Here is a 27,949-nt window from a genome sequence, read left to right as displayed (position 1 = left end):
GCCTATGGAAGTCAGATTCGGTTATATAATTGTTTTAAACCACAATTCTGCCTTAGTGCCTGAGAAAAACAAAGGAAGAAGGCAAGAAGGTAAGAGTTTTAAAATCCATTTTTTTAGTTAATTGAGCTTCTGGGAAAAGATAACACCCTATACAAATCGAAGGGATAAATTATTTCATGTGCATGTGTCTCAGACCTACAGCACTGTGGCTACAAGAAGATTTCCTTTCACCACATGCTCTGAGTACCAAGCCATCTATTAACAGAGGGGGCTGAACACATTTCATAAGAGACATAAGCGCAGACTTCCTTCCCCCAGCCCTCCAGCGGGCCCTGTTATTTAGCTCCTCCCCCACTCTCCTAGCAGCACCTCACACTCACCATGATAAGATATTCAACTGCATTCAGGAGGCACTGTGAGGAGGGGAAAGAGAGGAGGCAGGAAGGGGCAGAGGAAGGGAGTAGAGTGGGGATAGCTTCTGGGGCAGAATGGGGGTCCAACACCATTGGGGAACTGGGGAAGTCGGAGCCTCTGGCAAGAGGCATCCACAAATCAGATTTTTCTCTCTCTTGATCCCACAAAGGGATGTGGATACAAACTGAGACACACTACGGTAATTCCAGCTTTGAAGCGTTCAGATGACACACACTAAAGGTGAAACCACTTTGTTCTTAGAACCATCACAGAAGATTAGAGGGGAAAGAATGGGGAAAGAATGCATATGTATGCGTGTAGTAGAATAAATGAGTCACACATTACACAAAAGTAGCACATTGTGATTCAGATGCTACAAATAGAACTTATGTTCCAGTAATGTGAACTGTACAAACAGCAAGGAGTTTATAAGAGCCTGCAGAGAAAAATACACAAGTGCATTTAAAACCTAATCTCTTTCATTAAAAGTGATTTAAAGTTCAGTTCAAGTACCGTCCAAAATGCCTGGTTTATTTGTTAATATAACTCTGGCACTCAGTCTCTGAAGGTTACTTGGAGCTACTAAGACCTAAATTCAGGGTTTAAATATAACTACACTTAGTTTAAGAATGCATAATGCTTTCTGAGCAGGCCTAGAAAGAAATCTTAGGCCTGTGTTTCAGCAAGCTGTTAATTTGTAGTGTAGGAAGGTACATGTAGCTGTAGTTGTACAGAATCTACCCTCATATCCTGCTTACACCTAGAAAAAATATTTTCAGTTACACTTATGGAGGACACGGTCCACAGCATTTCCCTCTCATGGCTAGCGACAATAGTAAGACACACCTGACTTGAATAAGGCTCAGAAATAAGTGGCTATTCCTGTCCACTACAAATCTACCTCCCCATTTCCTAAAAGATATAGGGTTTAAAACTGTATTACATATGCCAAGGATAGAGCATTCTGAGGCCTCATCTTCTCAGTCTTGAGTGTCATAAAAAGACAATGTTTTATAAAAACATGCATAATTGCTTTCAATGGCAAAACCTCCAAAGAGAAAAGGAATAATAAAGATAGAAAATGAAGGACAATTATAGTTCAAAAGGCACCAGTAAGGGAAAGTGTTCTCAAATTTAGCATTTTCAGTGCTACTCAGAGTCTGAGCTACACTGTGCACCAAGCCTTTTATTTGATAATTTGAGCATGATTTGATTATGAGCGCTGACTTGAGTTAACTGAGCTTGACAAAAATCCATATCTCAACAAAACAATACATTTAATGGATGTCCCAATATGAAATATTATATTTGGTCCCTAATTTTTCAGCTGACCACAACCTCAAAAGCACGTCTCAACAAAATAAACTTAAAGAGAAAACAAAAATGAAAGAAGAGTTTTAAATAATCCACTGTATTTGCAAGACCAATCTTTGAAAACTGGTGGCGATCAGGGGGAGGTCCCAGACAACTGGAAAAAGGCAAATGTAGTGCCCATCTTTAAATAAGGGAAGGAGGACAATCCAGGGAACTACAAACCAGTCAGTCTATCCTCAGTCCCCGGAAAAACCATGAAGGGGATCCTCAAGGAATCTATTTTGAAGCATTTGGAAGAGAGGAAAGTGATCAGGAATAGTCAACATGAATTCACCAAGGGCAAGTCATGCCTGACCAACCTGAATGCCTTCTATGACAAGGTAACTGGCTCTGTGGACATGGGGAAGGCAGAGGACATTATATACACTGACTTTAGCAAAGCTTTTGATACGGTCTCCCACAGTATTCCTAAGGAAGTTAAGGAAGTATGGATTGGATAAATGAACTGTAAGGTGGATAGAAAGCTGGCTAGATTGTCGGGCTCACTGCGTAGTGATCAACAGCTTGATGTCAGGTTGGCAGTCGGTATCAAGTGGAGTGCCCCAATGGCCAGTTGTGGGGTCAGTTTTGTTCAACATCTTCATTAATGACCTGGATGAGGGGATGGATTGCACCCTCAGTACATTTGCAGATGGTACTTAGTTAGGGGGATAGGTAGATACGTTGGAGTGTAGGGATAGGATCCAGAGTGACCTAGACAAATTGGAGGACTGAGTCACAAGAAATCTGATGAGGTTCAATAAGGACAAGTGCAGAGTCTTGCAATTGGGATGGAAGAATCCCAAGCACAGCTACAGGCTGGGGACCGACTGGCTAGGTAGTAGTTCAGCAGAAAAGGACCTGGGGATAACAGTGGATGAGAAGCTGGATATGAGTCAACAGTGTGCCCTTGTAGCCAAGAAAGCTAATGGTATATTAGGATGCATTAGGAGGAGCATTGCCAGCCCATCTAGGGAAGTGATTATTTCCCTTTAGTCAGCCCTGGTGAGGTCACATCTGGAGTACTGCATCCAATTCTGGGCTTCCCGTTACAGAAATTATGTGGATACATTGGAGAGGTTCCAGTGGAGGGCAACACAAATGATTAGGGGGCTGGAGCATATGACCTATGAGAAGAGGCTGAGGGATTTGGGCTTGTTTAATCTGCAGAAGAAAAGAGTAAGGGGGGATTTGATAGCAACCTTTAACTACCTGAAGGAGGGAGGATTTGATAGCAACCTTAACTACCTGAAGAGGATGGAGAAAGACTATTCTCAGTAGTGGCAGATGGCACAACGAGGAGCAATCGTCTCATGTTGAAGTGGGGGGAGCTCTAGGTTGGATATTAGGAAAAACTATTTTACCAGGAAGGTGGTGAAGTACTGGAATGGGTTACCTAGGGAGGTGGTGGAATCTCCATCCCTAGAGGTTTTAAAATCCTGGCTTGAAAAAGCCTTGGCAGGAATGATTTAGTTGGGGTTGGTCCTGCTTTGGGCAGGAGGATGGACTCGATGACCTCCTGAGGTCTCTTCCAGCCCTAGGATTTTATGATTTTCTATATGCATTTCACTCCCTACAGTGTGCTCTTCTGCCTACCAATATGGAACTTGCCATGACCAGCATACAATGATTATCTCAATGGATAAAAATCTCATTTACACCAGACAAGAGATAAATAAATGCTATGTGATTTCAAAACAGAAGTACACAGGCAATTACTGAGCACACTGAAATCTATTTATCCACATGTGCATATTTATCTTTCAAATGAATCCATACAATACTTAGCAGTGAATCTCAGCTGTGAATTTTTTTTCAGTAGCTGGCTATATTATTGCTATATTATAACATGTTTCTCGTAATATGTCAGTATATCACTATATCTCTTACCAGGAAGATAAGAGGAAAAATCTAATAAGGAAAGAATAATTTCCAACAGTCACAGACAATGTGACAATGCAGCAGCAACTCATTAAATCATAGAGGAACAATGAGCTGTAGATACTTCCTTTACTGGAATTATCTTGTCCTCAGTAAAAGTGCATTCTCTTTTGTCATTTATATAATATTTAAAATATTTTATTTATTTAGAATTATAGCATGCCCTCCACCAACACACTAAGTAAATAAAATATCTGTCCACAATATTTAAATATGACTCTTCCAATAACACACATGTAAAACTGAAATTACAATATGACACCTGAGTCATCTGGTATATTTTGCTAAATATTGCAATGGAACTTACAATTTTTATGTAAATATTTGGGAATCTTTTTTTAACAGATTCAGATCAAGACCCAAATTCAGGAAAAAACATGCTTAAATCCATTCCAAATAAGGAAAGCACTTAAACTCCTATTTAAATCCTACTGAAGTCAATGGATGCTTCCTGAATTGGTTTCTAAAATCTGGAAGTTGATAAACCATTCTTTATGCTTTTACTACCTGTTAAAACATCTGGCTTTGAACATCAGTATTTTATAACTCTTAAAATATAGCAATTAGTAGTACTCCCAATTGCTATATTTTAAGATAATGGTTTATCAACTTCCAGATTTTAGAAACCAATTCAGGAAGCATGTGCTTAAATCCATTGACTTCAATAGGATTTAAATAGGAGTTTAAGTGCTTTCCTTATTTGGAATGGATTTAAGCATGTTTTTTCCTGAATTTGGGTCTTGATTTGCCTCTAGTTTAACTAGCTAAGACTGCAAGGATACATACTTACAATAACAAAATAATCCTTATTAACAATCTGCAGAGACTCATGACGACAATTTAAACCACTGGTGCATGTAAATGTTTTTGTCAGTAACAATATCAAAGTAATAATTCAGAGCCAGTAATTTCAGGTCATTATGATTTTAAATATGGTTTTCTTTCAAAGAAATATTGGCTATATACATTAGAAAATTAATATGTATTGTGTGTGTGTGTGTGTGTGTGTGTGTGTGTGTGTGTATATATATATATATACACGAGAGTCAGAATCACTATCAGTTATGTTCACACCTCCACATTAATATTAATCCTTTATCCAACCTTTCTTAACCTCATCTTAATTACATGCATCTTTTGTTAAAAATAACCATTAGTTTTAGTAAAACTCCCGTGCATCCTTCAAAATCTGCATCTGTGTAGTAACTTATCTGTCCCTTCTTCTTCCTCAAATATGCACATAAAAGACTGGTCAAAACTATCATATGGAAAGTGTCAACTGTGTTAACTGAGCCTTAATTTAAGATTATAGTTTTTAACAATAGCACCTAAAATCTCCCCTGATCACACCTTCCCTTATGTAAAACCTGATTTTCCATTGCATTTCACCTTATGCAGTCACTTGCAACTGTGCGATGTTCAGATTAAACTTTACCAAATCACCAAATTACTAGGCATAGGCAGATGGCCCAAGGCATGGAAGAACAGACAATTAAAAAAAAATTAATTTCATTAATGAGAATAGACCTGTTCATAAAGTCCCAGGGAGTTGACATTTGAGAACTGTTGAAGAACAGAATTTCTTAGGAAAGGAATCCAAAATTACATAATTTTCATTTTTTTTGTTATTTCTTTCTTATTTTTCTTTTTTAACCTACCAGGCATGATAATATTTGAAAAACCCAGCTTCCTTGTTATTGATACCCCATGTGTAAACATGGATGTGTAATCTCTCCTAATTTGTTCAATATCTCCATGAAACAGTTGAAGGGAAACTGCCAGACCTGAAATTGAAGAGAAAAAATAAGAGACTTAAGAATTGTATAACTTAATATTATATTTAAAATCCATTCAAAAATGTTGTTTCAAACTGAAATGTGATATTAGATTAATTCATTTTGAACCGTTTCAGAAGCTGTATGCATTTGGAAAGGGTAAACACTGTACAAGAATCTTCCATGTAGAAAGCTAGAAAAGCACTAGATAACCATCGAGCCATATACAAGCAGTAACAAGGTGGCTATTATTGGTTGGTAACTGAGGCAATTATGTTAGCTCAAATCTTAGTCAAGCAGACCTAATAAGACGTTAACAAGAATGCACTTCTGGGAAATATCAATTATGAGTAATAGTTTGCTGCCATTTAATATTTTCATTTGCTTATTCTTCAAACCAATCACAACCCAGTTGAACAAAACCCACCCCCTCAAAAAACCTAGATTTCAATATGCCTATTAAAGCATCACTCTACCCCTTGCCAAGAGATAGCCATATGTTCGAGGGCCAAAGAAAAAGTGTGCGCATGAGAAAAAACTTAAGGTCCAGAGTCACAAAATTACCAATATTGATTGATGCCAGCTCAACAGAGGTTTTTCCTATAATTACACATTCCAGTATCACCAAAATAAAAAATATCTGATCTCCTATTTTATAAATATTGAGATCACAACATTATTCTTAAAAGGTGTTAACTGTCTAAGAAAGTACTCTACAAAACAAAGGGAGGCTACATCTAGACTGCAGGCTTCTCGTGCAAGAAGCTTTTATCAGAAGAGATCTTCCACAAAAACTTCTTGCAAAAGAGAGTGTCCACAAAGCAAAAGTACATCGAAAAACCTATGCACTTTTGCAAAAGAGTGTTGAGACTGCATGAAGGCTCTCTCGAAAGTAAACTCTGATTGCTATGCACAGAATGGCCACCAGGGCACCTGTGCTTTTTCCTCTTTTTGCGCAAAAAGCCCATCTTCCCCATCCATACACAGCTTTTTGCGAAAGAGCTCTTTCGCAAAAAGGCGTTCTTCCTTGTAGAATGAAGAATACCTATACCGGAAAAACCCCTCTGTTCTTTTGATTTTTGTGTGCAAAAATGCGCTTGAGGAGTGAACACTCCACAAGCTTTTCAGAAAAATGGCTATTTTTCCGAAAAACTCTGTAGTGTAGACATAGCCAGAAAGAAAAACTACATTACTGCTCATAGTCTTCTGAAAATTTAAATAGGAAAGGAGATACAAACAAAATACTGTCTTCTTGTCTGATACAGAGCAAACGATGTAAGCAGTTTTGAAGATAATTGCCTAATGGCAGAACGTGGGAGTCTCAATGAGCATCTGTTCTCATTACGCATAGCTATATCACCAGTACACTTCTAATCACAGAAAATCTTATGAAACTCTTGCTCTTAAAACCAAAACCTCAAGGTAAATTAGAAGAACAATGTAAGTTAGCCATATCCTGCTACTTCTCTGTTTAAGACAATGTGTGTTGAACACATTTTCAGTCTTATCCTGGCTAAAGTTACAAATAATTATTTTTTTCAGTGTGTTTGATTCACACTAATAGATGCTCTGTTCTGTGTCTGCTGGAAGACATGATACTCAAGAGTTAATGAGTGCAAATCTCCTTCCAATGAAATTATGATTCTAGAAAAAAGGTGTGCCCTCACCTTTGATCATTTCAGCATAGGATGTATCTGGAAGCAACATACTTTATCATAGTTGAAATTTACAAAAAGGAGGGATTGTTTTAATATAATCCTTGTGACCAATGTCAAGATGATACAGCTTGTAAAGCTTAATCCTTCCTGATCTCAACAATACTTGAACATATTTTAGGTGTCAGAACACACATACAAATACAGATGGGGCAAATTCCCAGCCTACATTAATAAGTGGAAACAAGCAGATCAACCTAAAAAGTCATGAAAAACCTTAGAAGATAAAGGAAGGCCCAATAAATAAATATACATACATTTGACAGTGGGGCAATCATTCTATGGGATTAGGAAGACATGCCTCTCCCCTCTGAGCAGGTGATTTAATAAACTGATTATTTTGAGATTATTTCACGATTACCTACAAAATCTGGTATCAGCTACTGTCAGTCAGAATCCTGAATTCAACAGACCACTGGTGTAATCCAGTACAGCAATTTTTATCTTTTTTTTCTTCTTCTGTAATTTGCTATTTACAATAAAAATTTATTATTTTGATCAAACCGTCAGCCATACGGTGCGTAATGTCTTTGACAAGGCAGTTTCCAATCATATTTATGCAGTGTTGTTGTAGTTTTCTCGGTCCCAGAAAGACAAAATGGGTGCTGCAATATCTTTTGTTGGATCGACTTCTGTTGGTAAGCTTTTGGGCTTACACAAAGCTCTTTGTCAGATCAGATCTGTATAAACTTGTAGGCTTGTCTCTTTCACCAACAGAACTTGGTCCAATAAAAAGTATTACCTTTATCTACTTTGTCTCATTAAGATTTATGGCAGTTCATTTTGGTATCAATGAGTGACTAAATCCCTTGAAGTAAAAGTGTACTTTAGGTTGCTACATCTCACTAAACAGCAAATAGTTAATGTGAATATGCTCAATTTTCTAATGGGCCTCTTCACTTACTGGGATTTCATTTGCAAATCAATACCACAAAACACTGATGACATACACACCACTGCATTTCTAAGATACAGCTCCCTTACATAAGAAAGCTACAGGAATTGGTTGTCTTGATCACAGACATTTGTTCTCCAGGAACTATATTGAGATGATCAAGTCATTTCATAGAAACAAATGAACAGCTGTTATGGGGTAATGACTTTCAGTTACTATGACCCTGAACCACATGGCAAACCATGACCTAGAGACATAATTTTAAGCCCATTAAAAACGTCATTCTTTTACAGATTAAGAAATATTTTACTAGTTTATCAAAGTGTTTTGGTTTCTTAAATGCAACGTTGTATCCCAGGAAACCTAAGAGAGATTTGCCATGGGCCCAGAGCCCACATCCAGTAGAAGAACAGTACTAAAAATAATCAAATATTGTACACTGCTGTTTAATGTTCTCCTTCCTAAACGCTATAAGTTAAAATTCAAGACCTTGACTCCAATTAGCATTTAAAGATTTCAGCAATCTTTCTCTCATTTATCTTACATATTTGCTTTGGAGAATTTTATTTTGCTCATAAAATTGAGATATGAAAAACAATCAATGGAAAAAGCAGTTTTAACCTGAAAACAGAATTGGTTGTCAAAGCATTGTATACATTGACTCCTGCAAGAGAAGACACATATTATAATTCTGTATTTCACAGCATTCACCGTTTAAAACTGAAGGGATTATCTTCTGATCTACAAAAGTTTAAAGAAAAACTTTCTAAGGCATCTGTCATTGAGACACGTACAAAGATATATAATTCAATACTTTGTTTGACTTAGCATCTTTCATATAAACTGTACTCTGAAAAACATTAGAATTAAATAATGCAAGAGATAGCTTATAGAAATATCAATCATGTATTGTATGTGGCCAGAGATTTTAAAAACTGTAAAGACATTGGATGATAAATACATTCAAACATGCAGTCAACACCAATACAAAAGAGAAAGGGGAAAAAATAAGAGGCATAGACAAAATGGGAAAAAAATATGTTAAGATAAAATCTGAAAAAGGCGAGGAGAGATAAGGCAGAGGAAAGTCAAATGAAACAACCTCTAAAGGACAAGTGTAGCAAGTTTATACTAGAAGATTCAGATGATAGATAAGAATAGGAAGTGGAAAGGTGCGATGAAAGAGAAAATATTAGCGAGATAAAATGTCACACATCCATTGAAAATTTTAAACACGAGGAAGAAAATTTTGATCTAGTTCATTACAATTAATGCATGGAATGAGGAATACAGGGCTCCCCGAAAGAGTGAGTTTGCTCTTCCACAAAAAAAAAACGGGAGAGCAAATGTTCTCTCTGGACGTGGCAGGGGTTTTCTGGGATACCTCACGGAAAAACCCAGTAGACTAGATGTAGCCTTCTGTTTGAGCTTTTCTGAATAAAAAGTGTTTACATTCAATTTCTATCCACAATGAACAGATATTCCTAGATGATATTAAGAAGAGAATGCCTAGCAGCTGCTCAGGAAGCTGACATGAAAAACTTGGACACAACCACTAACCAGCTCCATTTTTTAAGAAACAAAATCAGGCATTTGTCTAAACAAAGCTCTCTAAACAATTCTGAAAGCACACAGGTGTTTGCATTTCTGGCAGTCTTTAAAGTGTCCAGACTGCAATGGCAGAGATAACAATGAGCACACTTGGTATTTATCCCTCCACTTAAACTACAAACATGGTGTTGAGTAGCCTAAGCAGGGGAAGGCTTTGGCTTCCAAACTGACAGTCATAGTCCTGCCCACACTTCAACCCCAGAATGGACCAGTGTGGCTTCCTCCCTCCCCAGTGCTCCAGGGGCCAGGTGCACGACCCCTCCCATTTGTTCCCCTCCCCATGGTGGGGTTGGGGGCCTTCCTCTCCCAGACCCAGCTTCACTGACGGCCCATGACTATAAAATTAACTGGGTGTCAATTTGCTGTAGTTTAAAACAGTGGAAAACAGAGGGCATACAAACCCTGTTGGTTTCCATTTTCAAATGAACTTAGGTAATATTCAAATTTGGGGGGAGGGAGAGAGGAAGCCAGCCAACATCTGCAAATGCACTTGAAGGCGTGAGTTTGATTAATCTGAATTGTCAAGGAAAGTCCAACAATTAGCCTTTGATGTTTGAGTAAGGATTCTTCAAACTGCTGGTACAGGAAGGGAGGCTCCTTTGCTTCCCAATTACAATGCTGACCACATGGCCTGCAGCTCATACATGATCTGAATACTTGTACCTAAGACTCCATTTCAAATGGTTTGAGGTAGGATGTGAATACCTGTCAAACCCTCTTAGAGAGATGTAGTTTTCTTTTCTTCAAATGAAAATGACTTCCATGTAAATAGTGTTTCACTGTAGCAAGAGTGTATGCCTGGCATTTCTTCAGCCTGGAAGTAGTGGAGCCTTATTTCATCACCTGCTTATTGCAAGAAGCACTGGCTGACTAGTATCTGGAAGATCAATCTTTTTAAAGTTCCTGGCCAGAAGGGACTATTATGATGATCCAGAGTAACCTTTTGTAGATACAAAGCAAAGAAGCTCTCCCATTCAACCATTTCTGAGAAGATCTCATAGCTTCTGCCTGAGCAAGAACATTTTTTAGAAAAAACCCCTATCTAGACTTATTTAAAAGATTTCAAACAAAGAAGACTCCATCATGTTCCTAAGTAAGTTTTCCATAGATTAATTATCCTTACTGTTAAAAAAAATGTATCTTATTTCTAGTTTGAATTGTTTAGCTTCGGCTTCCAACCATGGGATCTCAATCTACCTTTCTGCACTAGATTCAAGAGCCATCTATTAGCGAAAATCTCTTCCTCACATGGGTATTTATAGACCATCTTCAAGTCACCTCTTAACCTCTTCTTAGTTATGTAGCTTGTCATTGTAAGGCATGTTTTCCAAACTTCAAATATTTCTTGTAGCTCTTTTCTTACGCTAACTCCCTCTAATTTTTCAGAAGTGTGGATACCAGATCTGGACACAGTATTCCAGTAATGGTCTCACTAAAGCAAAGTGCGTTCTTACTTGTATTTGATAGTTCAGTTTATACATCCAAGAATCATTTTTGCCTCTTAATTACAGTAAAACTCCAGTTGTCTGGCATCCAGTTGTCCAGAACTCCCAATAGTCTGGCAGCAACTGGAACCCAGATGTGCTCAGTCAGCCGCTCTCATGGCCGGGCCACTGTGAGCCGCATGTGCACTCCCAGCCCACGCCATTCTGCTCATGGTCCCCAGTGCACACAGCGTCCAGCCTGTACTTGCTAGCAGCCGGCTGCTGAGCACAGGCAGCTGCCTTGGGACATGGACATGAGGTTGGGGGAAAAAGGGGACTGGGGTTACCGCAAGGAGGGTAGGTGTTTGGCTCTAGCGAAGGGCAGGGGAGGAGAGGGAAGGGGGGATTGGGTTGGGAGTATGCCCCCTTATCGTACTCTGGCATATCCGATAATCCGGCACTACCTAGGTCCCAAAGGTGCTGGATTATCGGAAGTCTACTGTATATCACTTCACTGGGAGCTCATGTTACTTTGAGTTTTCTACCATGACCCGTAAGTACTTTTTCAGTGTCTGCCCCTGTATGATACAGTACCCTATTTGTAAGTGTAACATACCTTTGTTGTTCCTAAGGATATGACCTTGCATCTGGCTATAGTAACAGTGCCCATGTTACCAACTGACCCAGGTCACTCTGTATAACTCTCCCCCACATCCTGCCGAGAACACCTGCACATGACCAAGTGTCAGGAACTCTGCCTTCTACCTTCAGTGGATGAGTTGCATCTTTTCTTCAGACAAAACAGTATTTGGAAGGCGACATTGCTGCATTCCAACTTCCCCAGAGTTGACAAGCTAGAACATTTTTAAACTGTCTTTATCTACCCTATGCGTTAAATGGTGTTAAAATTGTTAATAAACATGTTTTCAAACAGCAGTCATTTCTGGGAACTAGGTGGGTTTATTTATTCCGGGAACCTGGTGGGTTTTATTTATTCTGGGAACTAGGCGGGTTTATTTATTGTCTACCTTGCTCTACTGATTAAAGATCTTCCTTTTCTCTTCATGAAACATACAGTATGTCAAGTTTGATACATCCCATTGCTTGAGATACAAACATCAAGACATCTAAACTGAATAGTAAACTTTACAATACATTTTTATGCATTTTATTTTGTTAACTAACAATTACACCTAATCTACAAAATAACCAATATCACATTTATAAATACTTCATGTATCTTTCTATTACAATTAAGACACTAAAGGCCCAGAGGGGATTATCAGATATTAGCTGATATAAACTCTGTCAGCTTTCACATAAATTGTGCTAGAAATATAATACAAAGCTACTGAATCCCCAGTTATAATCTTACAATATATTTTAGAAATGTTACTATCTATTTACTTCCTATATATTTTTAAAATGTGCATCTGTCTGTCCATGAAGCTGTGAGTCCATTTGTTCAAGAACTACTCCTAAACAGTAATAACGAGGATCACCAAATTTAGATGCAGCTTCCTCTTATCATAACTTACAGCAAAGTAAGGATTTGGTTGTGCTAGGAGAAGGGGATGTGCCTGGAATTTGATTGGGTCTCATAAAATGGAAAGGGAGGGTTCTGGCAGGAGGGACAATTGTACTGCAGAATGACCACAGAATGGGAGCAAAAGCCACGGATGGTCACTGGGACAACTATAAGCCTGTTTGGCCAGCAAGGGGTAGGAGTGGAGAAAGGAACAGCTATCTACTATATATTTCAGAAAGTTTGTCTGTTTGTGTGTCTGTCTGTCCCCCTGCTGGGAATATGCACCTCTTCCCCGGCTGTGCCTGCTGCTAGCTCCAAAATTCTGCAGTGGGTAGTCCTTTCTTCTCCCCAGGCCAGTCGGCATATTGAACCCCTCATCTCTAGCCCTACCCCACAACAATGATTTAAACAAAGAAAGACAAAACTTATTTGAGTTAAGAACCTGAGCAATACCGAGTACAACTTCTAGTCCTTTACTTTTTTTCTCATGAAAGACCAATCAAGATTAAACTGAGACCTAAGAAAGAATTAGAAATGTATCCCCACATTCAAGCAAAACCAAAAGATTTTTTAGTAATAATTCTGTAGCTATAACCTCTAGAGGAGCTAATACCTTGGGGTATGTCTACAGTAGCTCGTTAATTCACGCTAGGTAGGAAAATCAGGGAACCGGGGTTGCAAATGAAGCCCGGGATTTAAATATCCCGGGCTTTATGTGCATGTTCCCATCTGGCTGCCACTTTTAAATCCCCATTCGTCCGAACGAACTGCCCACAGCTACATGTGGCAGTTTAAAGTTAATCCGAACTAAGTCCTCAGGAATAACAGTTAATTCGAACTAAGAACTTAGTTCGGATTAACTTTAAACTGCCGTGTGTAGCCGTGGGCAGTTCATTTGGACTAAGGGAGATTTAAAAATGGCGGCTGGACGGGAACATGCAAATACAGCCTGGGATATTTAAATCCCGGGCTTCATTTGCAACCCCGGTTTCCCGATTTGCCTACCTAGCTCAAATTAACCAGCTAGTGTAGACATACCCTTATAGGCATGTTCATTAGGCTGTTCATTAAAGCTTTCATAGGGCTAGCTATTCTTTCAATAGATAGATAGCAAGTCAGCAGCACATGCAATAATGGCCAGCAGAATGAATTTCAGAAATGAAAAAGCTTAAAAAAGTCTCCAGAAAGACAGTGTCAATTATTGAAAAGCTGTAGAACTGCAAGAATGAAAATGGGAATTAGCTCTTCTCATGCTGTAACTGTATCAAAAAACTTCAGGCTTTAAATTGGGTACCAGGGATGGGTAAATCACAGGCACGATGCAGTGCTGAGGTCAGCAGCATATATACAGTGTTGCTATTATGCAGATACGCCTTAACATCTCACTTAAATGCACAAATTTTTTATCTTATTTGGAAGTAAGAACAAGTGTACTCACAAATATTAAGAGTGCAGTTCAAGATGAAACCATCTAATACTGAAGCTCTTCTCCCCACAGCAGTCTATTAGTGAAGTCATATTATACAGCAAGGGTACATTAAATATATCTTCTGAAAATCACTTTTGTGTACAAGGAGCTTTAACCTTTTTAGGCACAACATATTGGTATCACAACAGTAAAGTAAGGACAATTATACTGACTGGCTCTCTGAACCTGCCTTGAAGAATTAGTATCATCTTTGTCTCAGTAATATGTTCCCTCAGTAGACTCATCTATAATTTTATTTTGACTATTCCTGTACTCAGATACTAGAGGATACTATAACCAGTACTTGGAAAAAAGAAGGGAAACAAAGAACTCCAAAAACTGTCAATTCTAATGTGGCATTTTTGTACTACAAAGTTATAATTCAAGCTAATTTAACAATAATTTCCTTGAAACTTCCTCTATAAATATTCCTTCTTGCAGCTGTCACATTTATTGAGAACAAAGAAAGATGCTTTTATGCCTTGTGAGCTTATATCAAAGCACAATATCTCAGCATTGCTCCTACTTTAAATGTATTTCAAATAGCAGTCTTCATCGACAACTAATTCTTAAACACATCAAAACATAATATACATAATCCCCTTGTTGCAAAATACAACGAAGGATTAAAAGTGCAGATTAATAAACTGCCACAGAAGTGGCGAGTAATTAAAGAAAAGCACTCTACGCTATCAACATTAGCAATACGTCAATACAAAATAAGCTGCAAGAGTGCTGCTGCCACAGCTGTGAACTCGGGCAAGAACAGCCAGACTCACTACAGTAGTTCTGGTCATTTAGCTGAGAAAGGACACATAGGGTAGATTTGGGAGATTACTCACATTCCCAAAGGGCTAGTGATAGAAATGTAGCCGTGTTAGTCTGGTGTAGCTGAAACAAAAAACAGGACTATGTAGCACTTTAAAGACTAACAAGATGGTTTATTAGGTGATGAGCTTTTGTGGGCCAGACCCACTTCCTCAGATCAAATAGTGGAAGAAAATTGTCACAGCCATATATATCAAAGAATACAATTAAAAAAAAATGAACACATATGAAAAGGACAAATCAAATTTCAGAACAAACGGGGGATGGGGGGAGAAAGGTAAATGTCTGTGAGTTAATGATATTAGAGGTGATAATTGGGGAAGCTATCTTTGTAATGGGAAAGATAATTAATGTCTTTTTTTAAGCTTAGGTGTAAAGTTTAATTTAATTTTAAGCATGAATTTAAGCATGAATGACAGTTCAGAGGATTCCCTTTCAAGTGTAGTCTTAAATGGTCTTTGAAGCAGGATGCAGGTAATCAAGTTGTTGAGACAAGGTCCTTTCTGGTTGAAATGGCAAGAAACTGTTTTTTCTTTGTGATCATGTCTAATACCTGTTTTGTGGGCATTGATTCCACTTCCCATTGGCGAAGTGTCTGAGACGTTTGTACAACATACGTAGCAAACAGGCACTTTCAGCACATGGTAGCATAAATTATATTTCTGGATGAGCAGGAATATGTATTCCTGATCTTATAACTCACTTGGTTAGGTCCAATAATGGTAACAGCAGAGTGAATATGTAGACAAAACTGGCAACGGGATTTGTTGCAAGGGAAGGTACCAAGGTTGGTATTAGTGTGGTATGTCCTGTAGTTGTTGGTAAGAATCATCTTGAAGTTAGGTGGTTGTCTATAGGAGACTATGGGTCTGTCTCCCAGAGACTCTTGGAGTTTAGTATCCTGTTCCAGTATAGGTTGTAGTTTATTGATAATGTGTTGGACAGGTTTAAGTTGGGGGCTGTAGGTGATGACAAGTGGTGTTCTATTGTTTTCTTGGGTCTGTCTTGAAGTAGATGGTTTCTAGGTATTCGTCTGGCACTTTCAATTTGCTTTTTTATTTCTCCGGGTAGGTAGTTGAGGTTTATAAATGCTTGGTAGAGATCCTGAAGTTTCTGGTCTCTGTCAGTGGGATTAGAGCAGATACGGTTGTATCCAAGGGCTTGGCTATAGTTGATGGATGGGAGCTGGAGGCATGTAGGTAACTGTATGAGTGGTTTTCTGTAGAGAGTAGTGTCTAATTTTCCATTGCTGATTTGTACTGTGGTGTCCAGGAAATAGATCTCTTGTGTAGAATGGTCCAGGCTGAGACTGATGGTGAGGTGTAGGTTATTAAAATCTCTGTGGAATGTCCACAGGGCTAGGCACACTAAATTGTCTTCTGTCACCCTTTCTGTTCAATGAGTATGAGAGGACATCAGAAGAGACAGCATGAGCTACGGAGTCACTAGCCAATAGGAGAATGACACTGAACTAAAAGGACCTGAATCTCTATTGTAGTCTGCCACCTGCACACCTCTTTATAATGTCATGCAAGGGGTGGAAGGTTGCTGCTCCTGAGTGCAGGAAATGCCACATCGGCTTGCCTAATGTTTCTATTCATCTCCCACCTCAGAGCCCTGTTGTAAACATTAGATATGAGCAAGAGATTAGTTTTGGTGGAGAAGAGGAGTTAACAGCTGGAGTACATTGCTCTCCAGCTAGTCTCAGCTTCACATTGCCTATATGTACTAACAAGAAACAGTGTGATGACTCTTACATTGGGTGGATGGGTACTGGCCACCCCAGAAATTGGAACCACTGATATGTCTTGGAGCCACCGTGACACACAAATACCTCAGTTACAGCACAGAGCACTGGAGCAGAACAAAGCATAGCTGGGACTTGAGTCTCCATGGGTGTGTCTTAGGGGCGGACTGGCCCGGTGGGACACTGGAAATTTCCCGGTGAGCCGTCCTCCGAAGGGCCAGCTGGAGGCTGCTGGAGGAGGAGGGAGATTGTGATGGGGCAGCGCAGCCCGACACTTTAAATTCCCTGGCACTGTGCGCCGGCCACGTACATGGTGGGGCCGAGGGAGCGCATGAGCAGCGTGCTCAAATGCCGCACAACAGGTGAGAGGGGAGATGCCGGGCATGGTGTGACATCACGGCCTGGGACTTTAAAAGCGCTCGGCCCAGAGTTGTACCACACAGCCCAGCTTGAGGCCCGGCATGTGGTTTGGAGCCCTGGAAGCAGCTAGGGCCCGATCACAGACTCCAGCCCCTCAAACTGTAAGGGCAGAAGGTAGGTGGGGAGGGGGGGAAAATAGGGGGTAGGGGTGGGAGAGGAAGGGGCTTGTGCTGAGGGGAGGGGGGCAGGTCAGGAGAAGAAAGGGGAAGGCACCAAGGGACAGGGTGGAGGAAAGAGACAAATGCCAGGGGGGCAAATGGAGACAATGAGGAAAAGGGCAGGAGGGGAGGTATCAGTGGGAAGAGGGACAGAGTGATGCTGGGAGAGGAGAGGGTAAGAGTACTGGGGGCTGGAGGAGGAGGTGCTGGGATAAGGCTTGAAAGGAGGGGTGGGCATGAGGAAGGCGGGGATGGAGCAAGGCCTTTTGTGAGGGCATAGGGACATGAGGGGAATGGGGGCAGAGGATAGTGAGGGGGTGGGAATCAGGGAAAAAGAGGGCAAAGGGGGCGGAGCAGTGAGGGAAGGGGGAGGTACCAGGAGGGTGCAGGGGTAAGGAAAGGTACAGGTGCCAGGGGATTCTGGGGGTGAAGCAGAAGGGCAGACACCTGCAGGGCAGGGACCAGCACCAGAGGAGAGAGGCAGGGCAGGTGTGCAGAGGAAGGTGTTAGGAGAGGGGATAGAAGAGGTAGCTCACATGATCAGAGTGGGGCTACTGGAGGAGCGGGCACAGCAGGGAGAGAAGGGCTGGTGGAGGGGGGCAGGTCTCAGGAGGGCTGAGGGCAGTGAAAAGGGCAGGAGTCTGAGTCAGGACAGCAGAGGAGGGTGAGGGGTTGGGAGGCGGCAGACACCAAGGGAGCTGATGGAGTAAGGGGAGGAGACATGGCAGCAGAAGGAAAAGGTAGAGGTTAATAAGATATTTATTAATAACCTGGGTGCCACAGTGGCACATCCAAACAAGCCACATGAACTCAGTACTGGTGCACAACACAAAATTAATTCTGCTCATGGAAGGAAACTCTTAGAGGGAACACTTCCCCCAGCCTCTCTGCCCCCGAGTTAATGTCACACACAGTGGGTTAATGAAATTGCAGGATAGTTGCATGAGGGGGATTTGGTGGGGGCCAAACTAATCCCTACTGGTAGGAGAATGGTGGGAAAAGTCCTTAGAGGGGTCACATGACACCTTTTACTTCTGGTCATGTGTCCATCTTACTCCAAGAGTGTTACCTCCAGAGGTCTGGTTAATGGGAGTCAGGGGGTGTGGCTAATGTGGGTCAGGAGCGTGGTTAATAGAGGTCAGGGGTGTGGCTAATGGGGGTCAAAGAGTAAATTTTAAAAAAATTATTTGATGTGAAAAAGTGGGCCGTTCTCAACCCATTTCCTGGGCCTATTTTGATTGCCAGTCCACCCCTGGTGTGTCTACACTGCAATAAAAACCTCGTGGCATCACGGCTAATAGCATAGGTTCACTGATTTGGGCTGCAGGACCTGAGGAGCTAAAAACAGCAGTGCACATAATCAAGCTCAAGCTGGAGCCCAGGTTCTCAGGACCTCTGCCATACTGGGGAATCTAAGCCCAGGCTCCTCCCGAAGCTCAAATACTTACACTGCAATTTGCTCTACAGCTTGAGTCCTGCAAACCCAGGTCAGCTGCAGCCATGCCATGGGTCTTTTATTGCAGTACAGATATACCCTACTTTGTCAGACCAGGTGATGCAACAGACTGGTCTGGCCAGTGCCTTTTCTGGACTGCGGTAGAGAGGAGAGTGAACTGACTGTGATTTAGCACAAATGAGACAAAAGTAAGTTTTGATTAATTAGGACAAAGTGAAATGACATCAGCTTCCAAGTCAAGGCACATTGCTCTACGTTGCTTCCACAGTTCTGCAACTGCTGATCCTGTTGGACCTCACATGCTTCTAGATGTCAAGGTAGTATCCAAGCCCCAGCATTTTTTTTCATTTATTTTTACTGGAGTACCGTGACCTTTCCCTTTGGATACTTCTCCTTTCTGTACGCCAATATGACCTAAGCTTTTGCCATCTCAAAATCAGATACCCAAGAAACACCATAATGAGAGCCAGGCCTATCAGCCACTCAGACTTCAGATGATGCAGCATGAAGCTGACCACTTGTTAAGCAGCCTTCCTATCATTAGGATCACATTACGCCTGTGCTACCTGACAAGCACTAGTTTCAGATTTAGTTTTAAGTGCCACTTAAGGTGTCAGTTTGAACTATTGGGTAAACTTAAAAAAACAGCAGATAGTCTTGCAGCACCTTAGAGACTAACAAAAAATGTAGAAGGTATCATGAGCTTTCACTGGCACAACCCACTTCTTCAGATGAATCGAGTTAAGAGGTATAGGGGACAAATAAATAGCAGACAAAAAGAGAGGATGGGGAGGGAAAGAGAAGGAAAAAACATATTGTCAATTAGAGTGTCCATGGTAAATGAGGCCGACAGAGTGGGTTCTAAGTACTCTAAGTACCCGGTGCTTGGCTTTTTAGGTCATTAGGATGTGGAATGTAGCAGGCCATCCAGTTAACGTCTTTGTTTAAACCTCTATTGCAGGTGTCAAACATAAATAAAATCAATTTCTGCAGCTTCTCTCTCCAGCTGGTTTTCTAAATTGCCATGTCATAATATTGTCACTTTCAGATCCATTAGTGAGTGCCCAGGCAAGCTAAAATGTTCCCCAACAGGTTTCTTTGTGTTACCATTTCAAATATTTGATGTGTGTCCATTAATCCCTTGTCGTAGAGACTGTTCAGTTTGGCCAATATATATGGCACAGGGGAACTGCTGGCACTTGATGGCATAGATCACATTGGTGGATGTGCAGTTATATGAGCCTCTGATGTGGTGGCTTATGTGGTTAAGTCCTGTGATGATGTCACTTGTATAGAAGTGTGGGCAAAGTTGGCACCGGAGTTGATTGCAGGGGTGGGTTCCTAGGAGAATTTAAAGAGGGAGTGTTGCGTGGTTGCTGACAAGAATTTCTTTGAGGTTAGGGGCTTGTGTGTTGGTGAGGATTGGCCCGTCCTCCAAGGCCTGTGAGAGTGAGGGGCTATCGGATGGTAATTAACAGCCTGAGATGTGTAGGAGGTCAGATTAGGTAATCTATGGCCTTCCAGTTTTTAGTGCTATTAAAGCTATACGGCATTAAATGATTTGGATCCTAGACTCCTCCAACTATCCTCCATCTGGATTCCACCTCTTTCCTCATATGATAGCACGGAAGCTGAATTCAATGGAGGCAGTTAAATTAATGTTTCCCCAACTTAATAAGGGAGACAGGATATTTCCAGAGACAGATTCTTAAATTAAAATATTCATATTTCCCTCATTTTGAAAAAGCTTACTTCTCTTTTGAGCACATTGCAATGACTGTCTTTTCTAACAAGATATTTCTGGGGAAGAGATGGCAGCATCTAAGTGGATGCTAGAGAGCAGGATAGCAGTGTTTTTGCTTTGGAGAATAATCTGGGTGGGGTTTTCAGTGTGGACATTGATTTAGTTTGCTATATAGTGTTTGCTGATGTACTCCGTACAAGGCTCCAAATTTTCAGTTACATCAATTATACTATTTCTTCTGATTGCTGCAAAATCTAGTACGATTCCTCTAAGTAATTAATAAGTGACTTAAAGAGTCACTATGGGACCAATCATGAAAGGTACCCAAACTATTTATTGATCATTCACTCATCCCTCAGCTAAAGTGTAACAGAGTACCTCTCCTTGGGCTCTGGTTGCCCTCTCAACCTCATACTGAGAGACCTCAGAGCTGTCTAACACACATCTCTTTTGTCACCCAAGTTTGTCCTACCACCAGTGCCAAACTATATATAGCCTTTACAGGGGTTTTTCCCCTCTTACAGGCAGAGTCAGTCCTCTGCTAGGCAGGATCTAGCTTCCTCCCTAACTGACCTAACTGATCTCTCCCTCACTGCCTGCTCCTCCTTCTAGTACCTCCCCTGCCTACACTAGCTGTGGCTCGTCAGGCTGCAGGTGTTGCCAATCTCCAGGTCAGCATCAGGCCATTTAATCAGCACCAATCTATTCCCCTTGATTGAAGATGACAAGACACGGGCTACTTCGATGCTCTTGCACCAGCCCCCTGCTGCATAAAGACACCCATCAACTCATTGGCTAAGGCTTCATGTGTACAAAAAGAGAAACAACCAATATAGTATTAAAATGTGTGAAAACTAAAGCATGGTACAGGAGAAAATAAACTGACTAAAAATAATAAAACACCATAGTATTCAGAATCCACCTACAAAAACGTGTGTGTGTGTGTGCGCGCGCGCACGCATGCGTTTATGGGTTTAAAAGTTAGACGCACATGAGGAAAATGTCTAGAAGCTAGTGAAATGAATGCATCCACCCCTATCTGACCTTGACAGCAATGTGGAAATAATGCTTTCCACCAGAATGAGTGAGACTTGAACAATTGCTCTAGCATATTCATCTTGTCTTGATGTTGAACAGAGACGACTAAGGAAAAAACAGGAAAGTATCCAATTTGTGCTCTAATTTCCCAGACAATAGAGAGATCAAGTTACTGTACCAGTTATCAGGGAAAAAGTGAGAATTTACCAGGGTTGGTGAACTAGGCATTGTAAGAAAGCCTAAATCTCATCCCTCTCTGTCACAGCAAACTTTTAAAGTTTGGGGTTGGTGCATTTTCTTCCACAACTCCAAGCACTATCTTTCTCCCGCCACACAAGCCACCTTCTTCTATAGGTCTCAAACCATGTCCCTAGCATTTCTTCTCACCTCATATTTAAAGATGATGTTCAAGGTCCTGCCTAATTCTGGCCCCTACACATTCATTTCTCATGTTGATCTTAGACTACAGACACCCCAAATTAATGCAAGAGGATGAAAAATTTGTTTGAAAGTTTCAAAAAAAGCTTTATCTTTGACCCAATGTAGCTTTGAAGATGGATTGTGCCTGAGGACTAGAAAAAATTGGAAGGAGTACTACTCAGGCTAAGGGGAGGAGAAAAGCCCTACAATTTTGGATTTTTATCTAATCTAAACCTTGAGGTCTGCACATCAATTCAAGTTAACGTATAGTTAACACTGTTTCAACTGTTACTACATAGTCACTGCATTTCTGATGCAAAATAACATGTTGCCTCTCAGTAAACATGCAAGTAGGTTGTGTTACCATTGTAAATCGCATTAAAAGCATTCCAAGATACTGAGAAAAGAAAAGGTCTTTCCCCCATACTTACTATTTCTGGGGAACCCCTTTCACAGAGTCCAAAAGTATAAAGTAGTAGTTAAGTTTATAATCTTTTACACCAACAATTTAATTGGATTGTATTTAAATTGATTTTCTTCCTCTTGGCATTAGCAAATGAAAAATTGAGTAGGCATGTTTGCCCCTTAGTATCATCTATCAAGAGCGAAAATATTACTTCAAAAGCATTGGAATTTTAAAGGGCTTTTATTAGAGCATCGAAGTTGGCATCAGCACAACTGTTGAATCTTTCCTGTTTGATCCCATGCAATCCATTTCTATCTTCTGTACACAGATGAATTTAGCCTGTGTAAGGAAGAGATATAGCCTCTCAGAACTTGCTAAGTTATTTCACATTGATAAATAAAAGAATGTAATAGATTTAAACTGTATGCAGAAAAAATGTCAAAATCAAATCTATTCCATTTCTTTTCTCTATAGCCTAGGCTAGTTCTTTAGCAACTGGAATCATGCTACATTCCAGTTTTTAGAAAGCTGATCTCAAGTAACCGTTTATTAAGGGACAGAAATGTTTCTCGCATTACAATAGGTAATTTCAGGTACTATCACCTGCTCACCACTGTTAGAGATGATCTACATCAATTCTTATTTAATTAGCACTGTTGTCATACTCCCATCCCTGTATCCTTTCTTTTTTTCCCCTCTCTCTGTCATCTTCTTTTTCTCTTCAACATCTGAGGAAGTGAGTTGTAGTTCACAATACCTTATGCTCTAATACCAGTCTTTAAAGTGCCACCAGACTCCTTGCTGTTTTTCCTGAAATAGACTAACATGGCTACCTTTCTAAAACCTTTGACAGCACCATAATAACTATATGTATTACTTTAAAATTATTATACATTTGTATTGCTCTTATGGCTTTTATAATAATATTTAATACTAAGGTAAACTGTGGTCTCTTTTACAAGATTTACAAGAGCCTTTACATTTGTAACTTCAGGGAAACTCCTAAAAAGACCTGAAAAATCATTTTAATGTTTCGCACAGTATATTTACAGTGGTGTTACCCAAGTAGCTATGCAAGTTAAAATTAGGGTTGCCAGGTGTCTGGTTTTGAACTGGACAGTACGGTATTTGAGCTTTCTGTCCAGGAAACAAATTGAGAAAATACTGGACATATAATAAGTTTTATTATTATCATGAATATCAGTACGTAGTTGCATACTGTCTACCAGCCAGGCAGAACGCAACGACACAGTAGAGAGGAGGAGGACGGGGCCAAGACAGGATGGAATCCCCAGGTCCGGACTCTCCTATGCACCCTGCCGGGACCGTACATGGGATGAGCGGCACCCTAGGATCTGTGTGCGCCTGCACCAGCCCCGCTCCCCGCGGGTGGGCCCCGCTCCCCCCGACCCCTTCCCGGCCAGCTTCGCTCTCCGCCGGCTGGTTCCCCCCAGGCCAGCCCTGCTCCCCCCAACATCCTCCCAGCCAGTCCCCCCACCCCCAATCTCCTCCAGTCAGCCCCTCCCTCCACGACCTCCTCCCAACCAGCCCCGCTCCCTTCCCCCCTCCCCCCCGATCTGAGATCAAGTGTGTCCGGTATTTTTTTGAAACCATCTGTAACCCTAGTTAAAACCTAAGAAATAGTGTTGAATAGATTAGAAAAGATAAGATAAAAAGACAAAACACAATAGAAAATAAAAATAAAAAGTAGAAAAACTGTGTATGATTTGAGACTAAGCGATAAATAAGTCAAATTTTTCTAGGGAATTCAAAGAATTAATCTACTGTACTTTTCCCTTCAGTTTCCATCTGCCAAAATAAACCCCGAGATTTAACCAGCAAAATTATGAATAGTGTTTTGCACTGATTTTCACCTGCTTTTGTTGTTGTGATAAATAAAAACTGGTAACTTCCTAGGAAAAATTTAATAAAATAACAACTCAAAAACAAGGGCCCTAAATATAGCCCAGTGTGCCTATCCCACCAAAACCCAATGATGATTTGCCTATGGAGCTCTACCCTCATTTTTCCTCCCGTTTTCCTCCCCACAGACAGGAATATGGTGGGAAAAAGTACAAACCATCCAGCCATACTCCATCTTGGCCTGTGACTTGGGAGCACAAGAACAGAAGATCTGCCTCTCTTTTGGAAATAAACTAGGATGAAAAACTATGAGTAACACCAATACTCAGGGTTCTGGCAATAAACCAGTCAAGGAATTGGCAGTGACTGTTCTAAGGGCTAAATACAAAACCAGTGACAATTTCTGACATTTATATTTAGGAGTCGTCAAATTCTGGGTTTGATCCAAATTTCTTTCTTTTCAGATGAGGAAAATAATTCTGTTTTTGAAGATAGAAAAATTGCCAGTTCACTCTGAAAATTAGTCTCCATGAAGATGGCAAGGCAAAATGTTACATAGAGAGAGAGAGGCTGAAATGGGGTTTTGGATTAAGGGAAATCTCCATCAAGCTGCTTACACCAGCTTTCTAACCACATTTTTACTGTAAGCAAGGTTGAGGACCTAGAGCTGTGTATTTTTTATGCTGTTAATGAGTAGCAACCCAGTTTTTATATTACACACACACACACACACACACACACACTCAGTAAATCAGAAAAAGAATTTTCAAGCATTTTTTCCTTTCAGACAGCTATCACTAATCAAAAAACAATCCCCTGATTCTGACTATACATCCTCTTGTTTACAAAACAACTGTGAGCTGGCCATTAAGTTCAGCCTTCAGTTATAGATGCAATGTTCAACTGTTTTTCCACAGTGGAAAGAAATGTTGTTGCTTTGTTCAGCAACAGCACTTAAATAAATAATGATGCTGAACAAGAAAGAGGAAGATTAAGTATGGGTTTTTTTCTCTTCTGTTGATAAGTATAAGACATCAAACGGTGGTGGTAGTGGCAGTGAGGAAGATTCAGATCTTGTCTTTGCTTTTGAAAGGAAAAAACTGAAGCTATAGAATATGTATTATATGCCACATACAGTAGTGCAACAACAATATTTTCCATGAGGTGTCAGCAAAACTATCCGAAAATATTGGCAATCTCTTCAAAAAAGCTTTTTTCTGGCTGCTAAGCAACCACAGAGGAATTAATTTCATTAGTTAACATGCAGGAAATAATATTTCATAATTTACTAGTACTGTAGAGCTACTGAATACTCCACTTGACATCATTCTTGCTTGAATTATGTGCCCAACTCTCTCTTTCACCCCTATCATCCACACACATGGATTTCTCAAAACACAGCTGATCATCAAGCATGCAGGCTTCAGTTACCAAACCTTACTGTTACCTGTAACAAGTTCATGTCCCCTCCAATATACAGTACATTGAAAAATCATATAATTACATTATCCAAACATTCTTAATGATCTTCTAGGACACATGAATAATTACATCTGAGCCTCATTACTTCACGAGACTGGAATATAATCTGTATCTGAGTAATCAAATAAAGGTAAGTTGAATTGTGAAGCAAAATCAGGAACCTAACATTTTTTTAAGTTGACAATTTTCTGATTGTCCTATTATATTTAATGTTATGAGTCTCCTTTGTCCGTTAAATGCACTTTGGATCATGTTCTTAAACAGCAAATTTGTTTTTCCTCAAAGGTGCACAGAGATGACTAGGACACATGGTTAGGGCCATATAAATGTTTCTTTGCAGGGCTGAATTATGGTCAAGGATACCTTTGCTCCAGGGCATTGTAAGGATAAGGATCCTGAGTCTGATGATGATGTCTGGAAGAGCTGCAGCTCCTTGGTATTCAGAACAATCCTACACACATATGTAGCTACAGCACCAAAAGGGCCTGCTCCATGAATCCTCAGTCATGCAACTAATTCCACTTAAATCAAGGAGACTACTCAGATGAGTAAGAATTACAGGATCAGGTCCAATAATATGACTAGGTTTTCAGATTAGATCAAGAGCATTAAGGCTTTGAACAATATATAGGAGTATACTATCTACTGAATTTTCCCACTAGTGCAATTATTAACAGAAATGGTTTGAAACAAAATAGGAAACCACCCCTTTTGTTAACTTCTTTAATTGTCAAATATATCTGCAGTTATTTCAGTTGGCTGGTATGGATAACTTGTAATAAGATGGTCACACAACATTGTGCAGTAGACAATGTGTTCACAACATTCCATTCATATTCACACAGTTACTAGAAAGGACAGCTTCTATTTCTCATTCAGATACTCTGGCTCCTCAAAAGCACATAAACTTGAAGGCCAGAAGAAGCCACCATGATCATTGTACTCCCTACAGTTCTATCATTCATCATCCTGCGCCTCTTCAACTCACCCTGAGATTGTCATTTTCGTTGTAATCAATGCCACTGAGATTTTAAGATCCTTGAGGCAAAATCATTGTGCTAAACTAATCCCATATGTGACTTTGCTAGCAAGGAAGATACACTAGAGATGAGTCTGTCCCACTGTTTTTTCTATGCCTGTACTCACTATGCATGCCAATGTCAGAACTATATGACAGATTACATAAAATGTCTTACAGGAATGTTTTGGATGCAAAGTCAAGGACTCAAAGTTAGAAAATGCCAGAGTATAGGCTGCTTGTATTCTTGTATGCATACTTTATAATAATTTTCCATTAATAGTCAATGAGAATTGGTGGCTAATGCCAATTAGCTCATTTGCATCAAAATACATACCAACTAAGGTACTTTCATTCTGGCATTACCTAAAGTTTAAAAGATTGTTCAGACTTCGGTTGTAGATGTTGTTTTATCATTTTAACAATTTTTGTACGTAATTCCCAGTTTTTTAAACAGGAAATGAAAAACAACCCAAATTACATTATGTGGCGCCATACTGACCCATGCAAATGGGTCATCAGCAGGCTGGAACTCAGGACCTTGCAGACTTCTACCAGTTGCCTTTCTGAGCAATAGAAGATGATCCAATAGATGATATTAGCTCATCCTTGTTGTCTCTATAATATCCTGAGAACAACACAGCTACAACTACACTGCATATAATTTTCCAAGTTCCCTGTTCTTTGCATTGGTTTATGTATCTTGATATTATGGGTAATTATTTTTAAAAGTTGAAATATGCCACATATTTGCAAATATTATTAAATTCACTAATTAAAACAAGGCAAAAGATACTTGGGTTCTTCCAGATTAAATTGCATAATCAAAACCCAGAGTAACTTCAACTTCAGTTCAACAGTTTCTTCCAATAGATGGTGCTAGTAATTTCTACATCAACTGCATTAGCTATTCCTTTCCTACTCTGTTAGCAGGCTCTGATGTGAAATGTAAATCTGCTCACTCACAAATGAGAATGAGAAAAAGTAAATTACTTATATTTTTAATCAGCAACCAAATAAACTAAAGTATTTAAAGTGGACCCTTTCTAGAAATATTCATGGAGTCCACACATTACAAAATTAAACATGAACAATCGGAAGCATTTACAAAAGAATTGCCTAGGTATATTACTGTTTAGAGAATAAGATCTTCTTGGGGAATTTGACTACCAACTAGCAGGCATCCACATTTGTCCCAATAATAAATATTCTTGTTTTCTGAATGTTTTACTTCACATCTTAAAA

The 27,949-nt window shown here is 40.0% G+C and overlaps 1 protein-coding gene and 1 long non-coding RNA gene across 5 annotated transcripts in view; one reads left to right on the top strand and one right to left on the bottom strand.

Moving 5' to 3' along the window:
* The window catches only part of DOCK4 (dedicator of cytokinesis 4), a 386,260-nt gene that overhangs the window by 163,861 nt on the left and 194,450 nt on the right, over positions 1-27,949 (bottom strand). For all 4 annotated transcript variants that reach the window (XM_006122512.3, XM_006122513.3, XM_075929689.1 and 1 more), the window contains exon 13: positions 5,367-5,492. In XM_006122512.3, the coding sequence (XP_006122574.1) occupies positions 5,367-5,492 (126 nt within the window). The remainder of the gene's footprint in view (positions 1-5,366; positions 5,493-27,949) is intronic.
* LOC142829563 (uncharacterized) overlaps positions 1-27,949 on the top strand; it is a 67,721-nt gene that overhangs the window by 12,322 nt on the left and 27,450 nt on the right. The gene's annotated exons all lie outside the window — the stretch shown is intronic.

The sequence above is a fragment of the Pelodiscus sinensis genome, chromosome 1 (assembly GCF_049634645.1).
Source record: "Pelodiscus sinensis isolate JC-2024 chromosome 1, ASM4963464v1, whole genome shotgun sequence".
NCBI classification, from domain to species: domain Eukaryota; kingdom Metazoa; phylum Chordata; order Testudines; family Trionychidae; genus Pelodiscus; species Pelodiscus sinensis.
The sequence above is the reverse complement of the archived record's forward strand: the minus strand, read 5'-3'. Positions and strand labels throughout refer to the sequence as shown.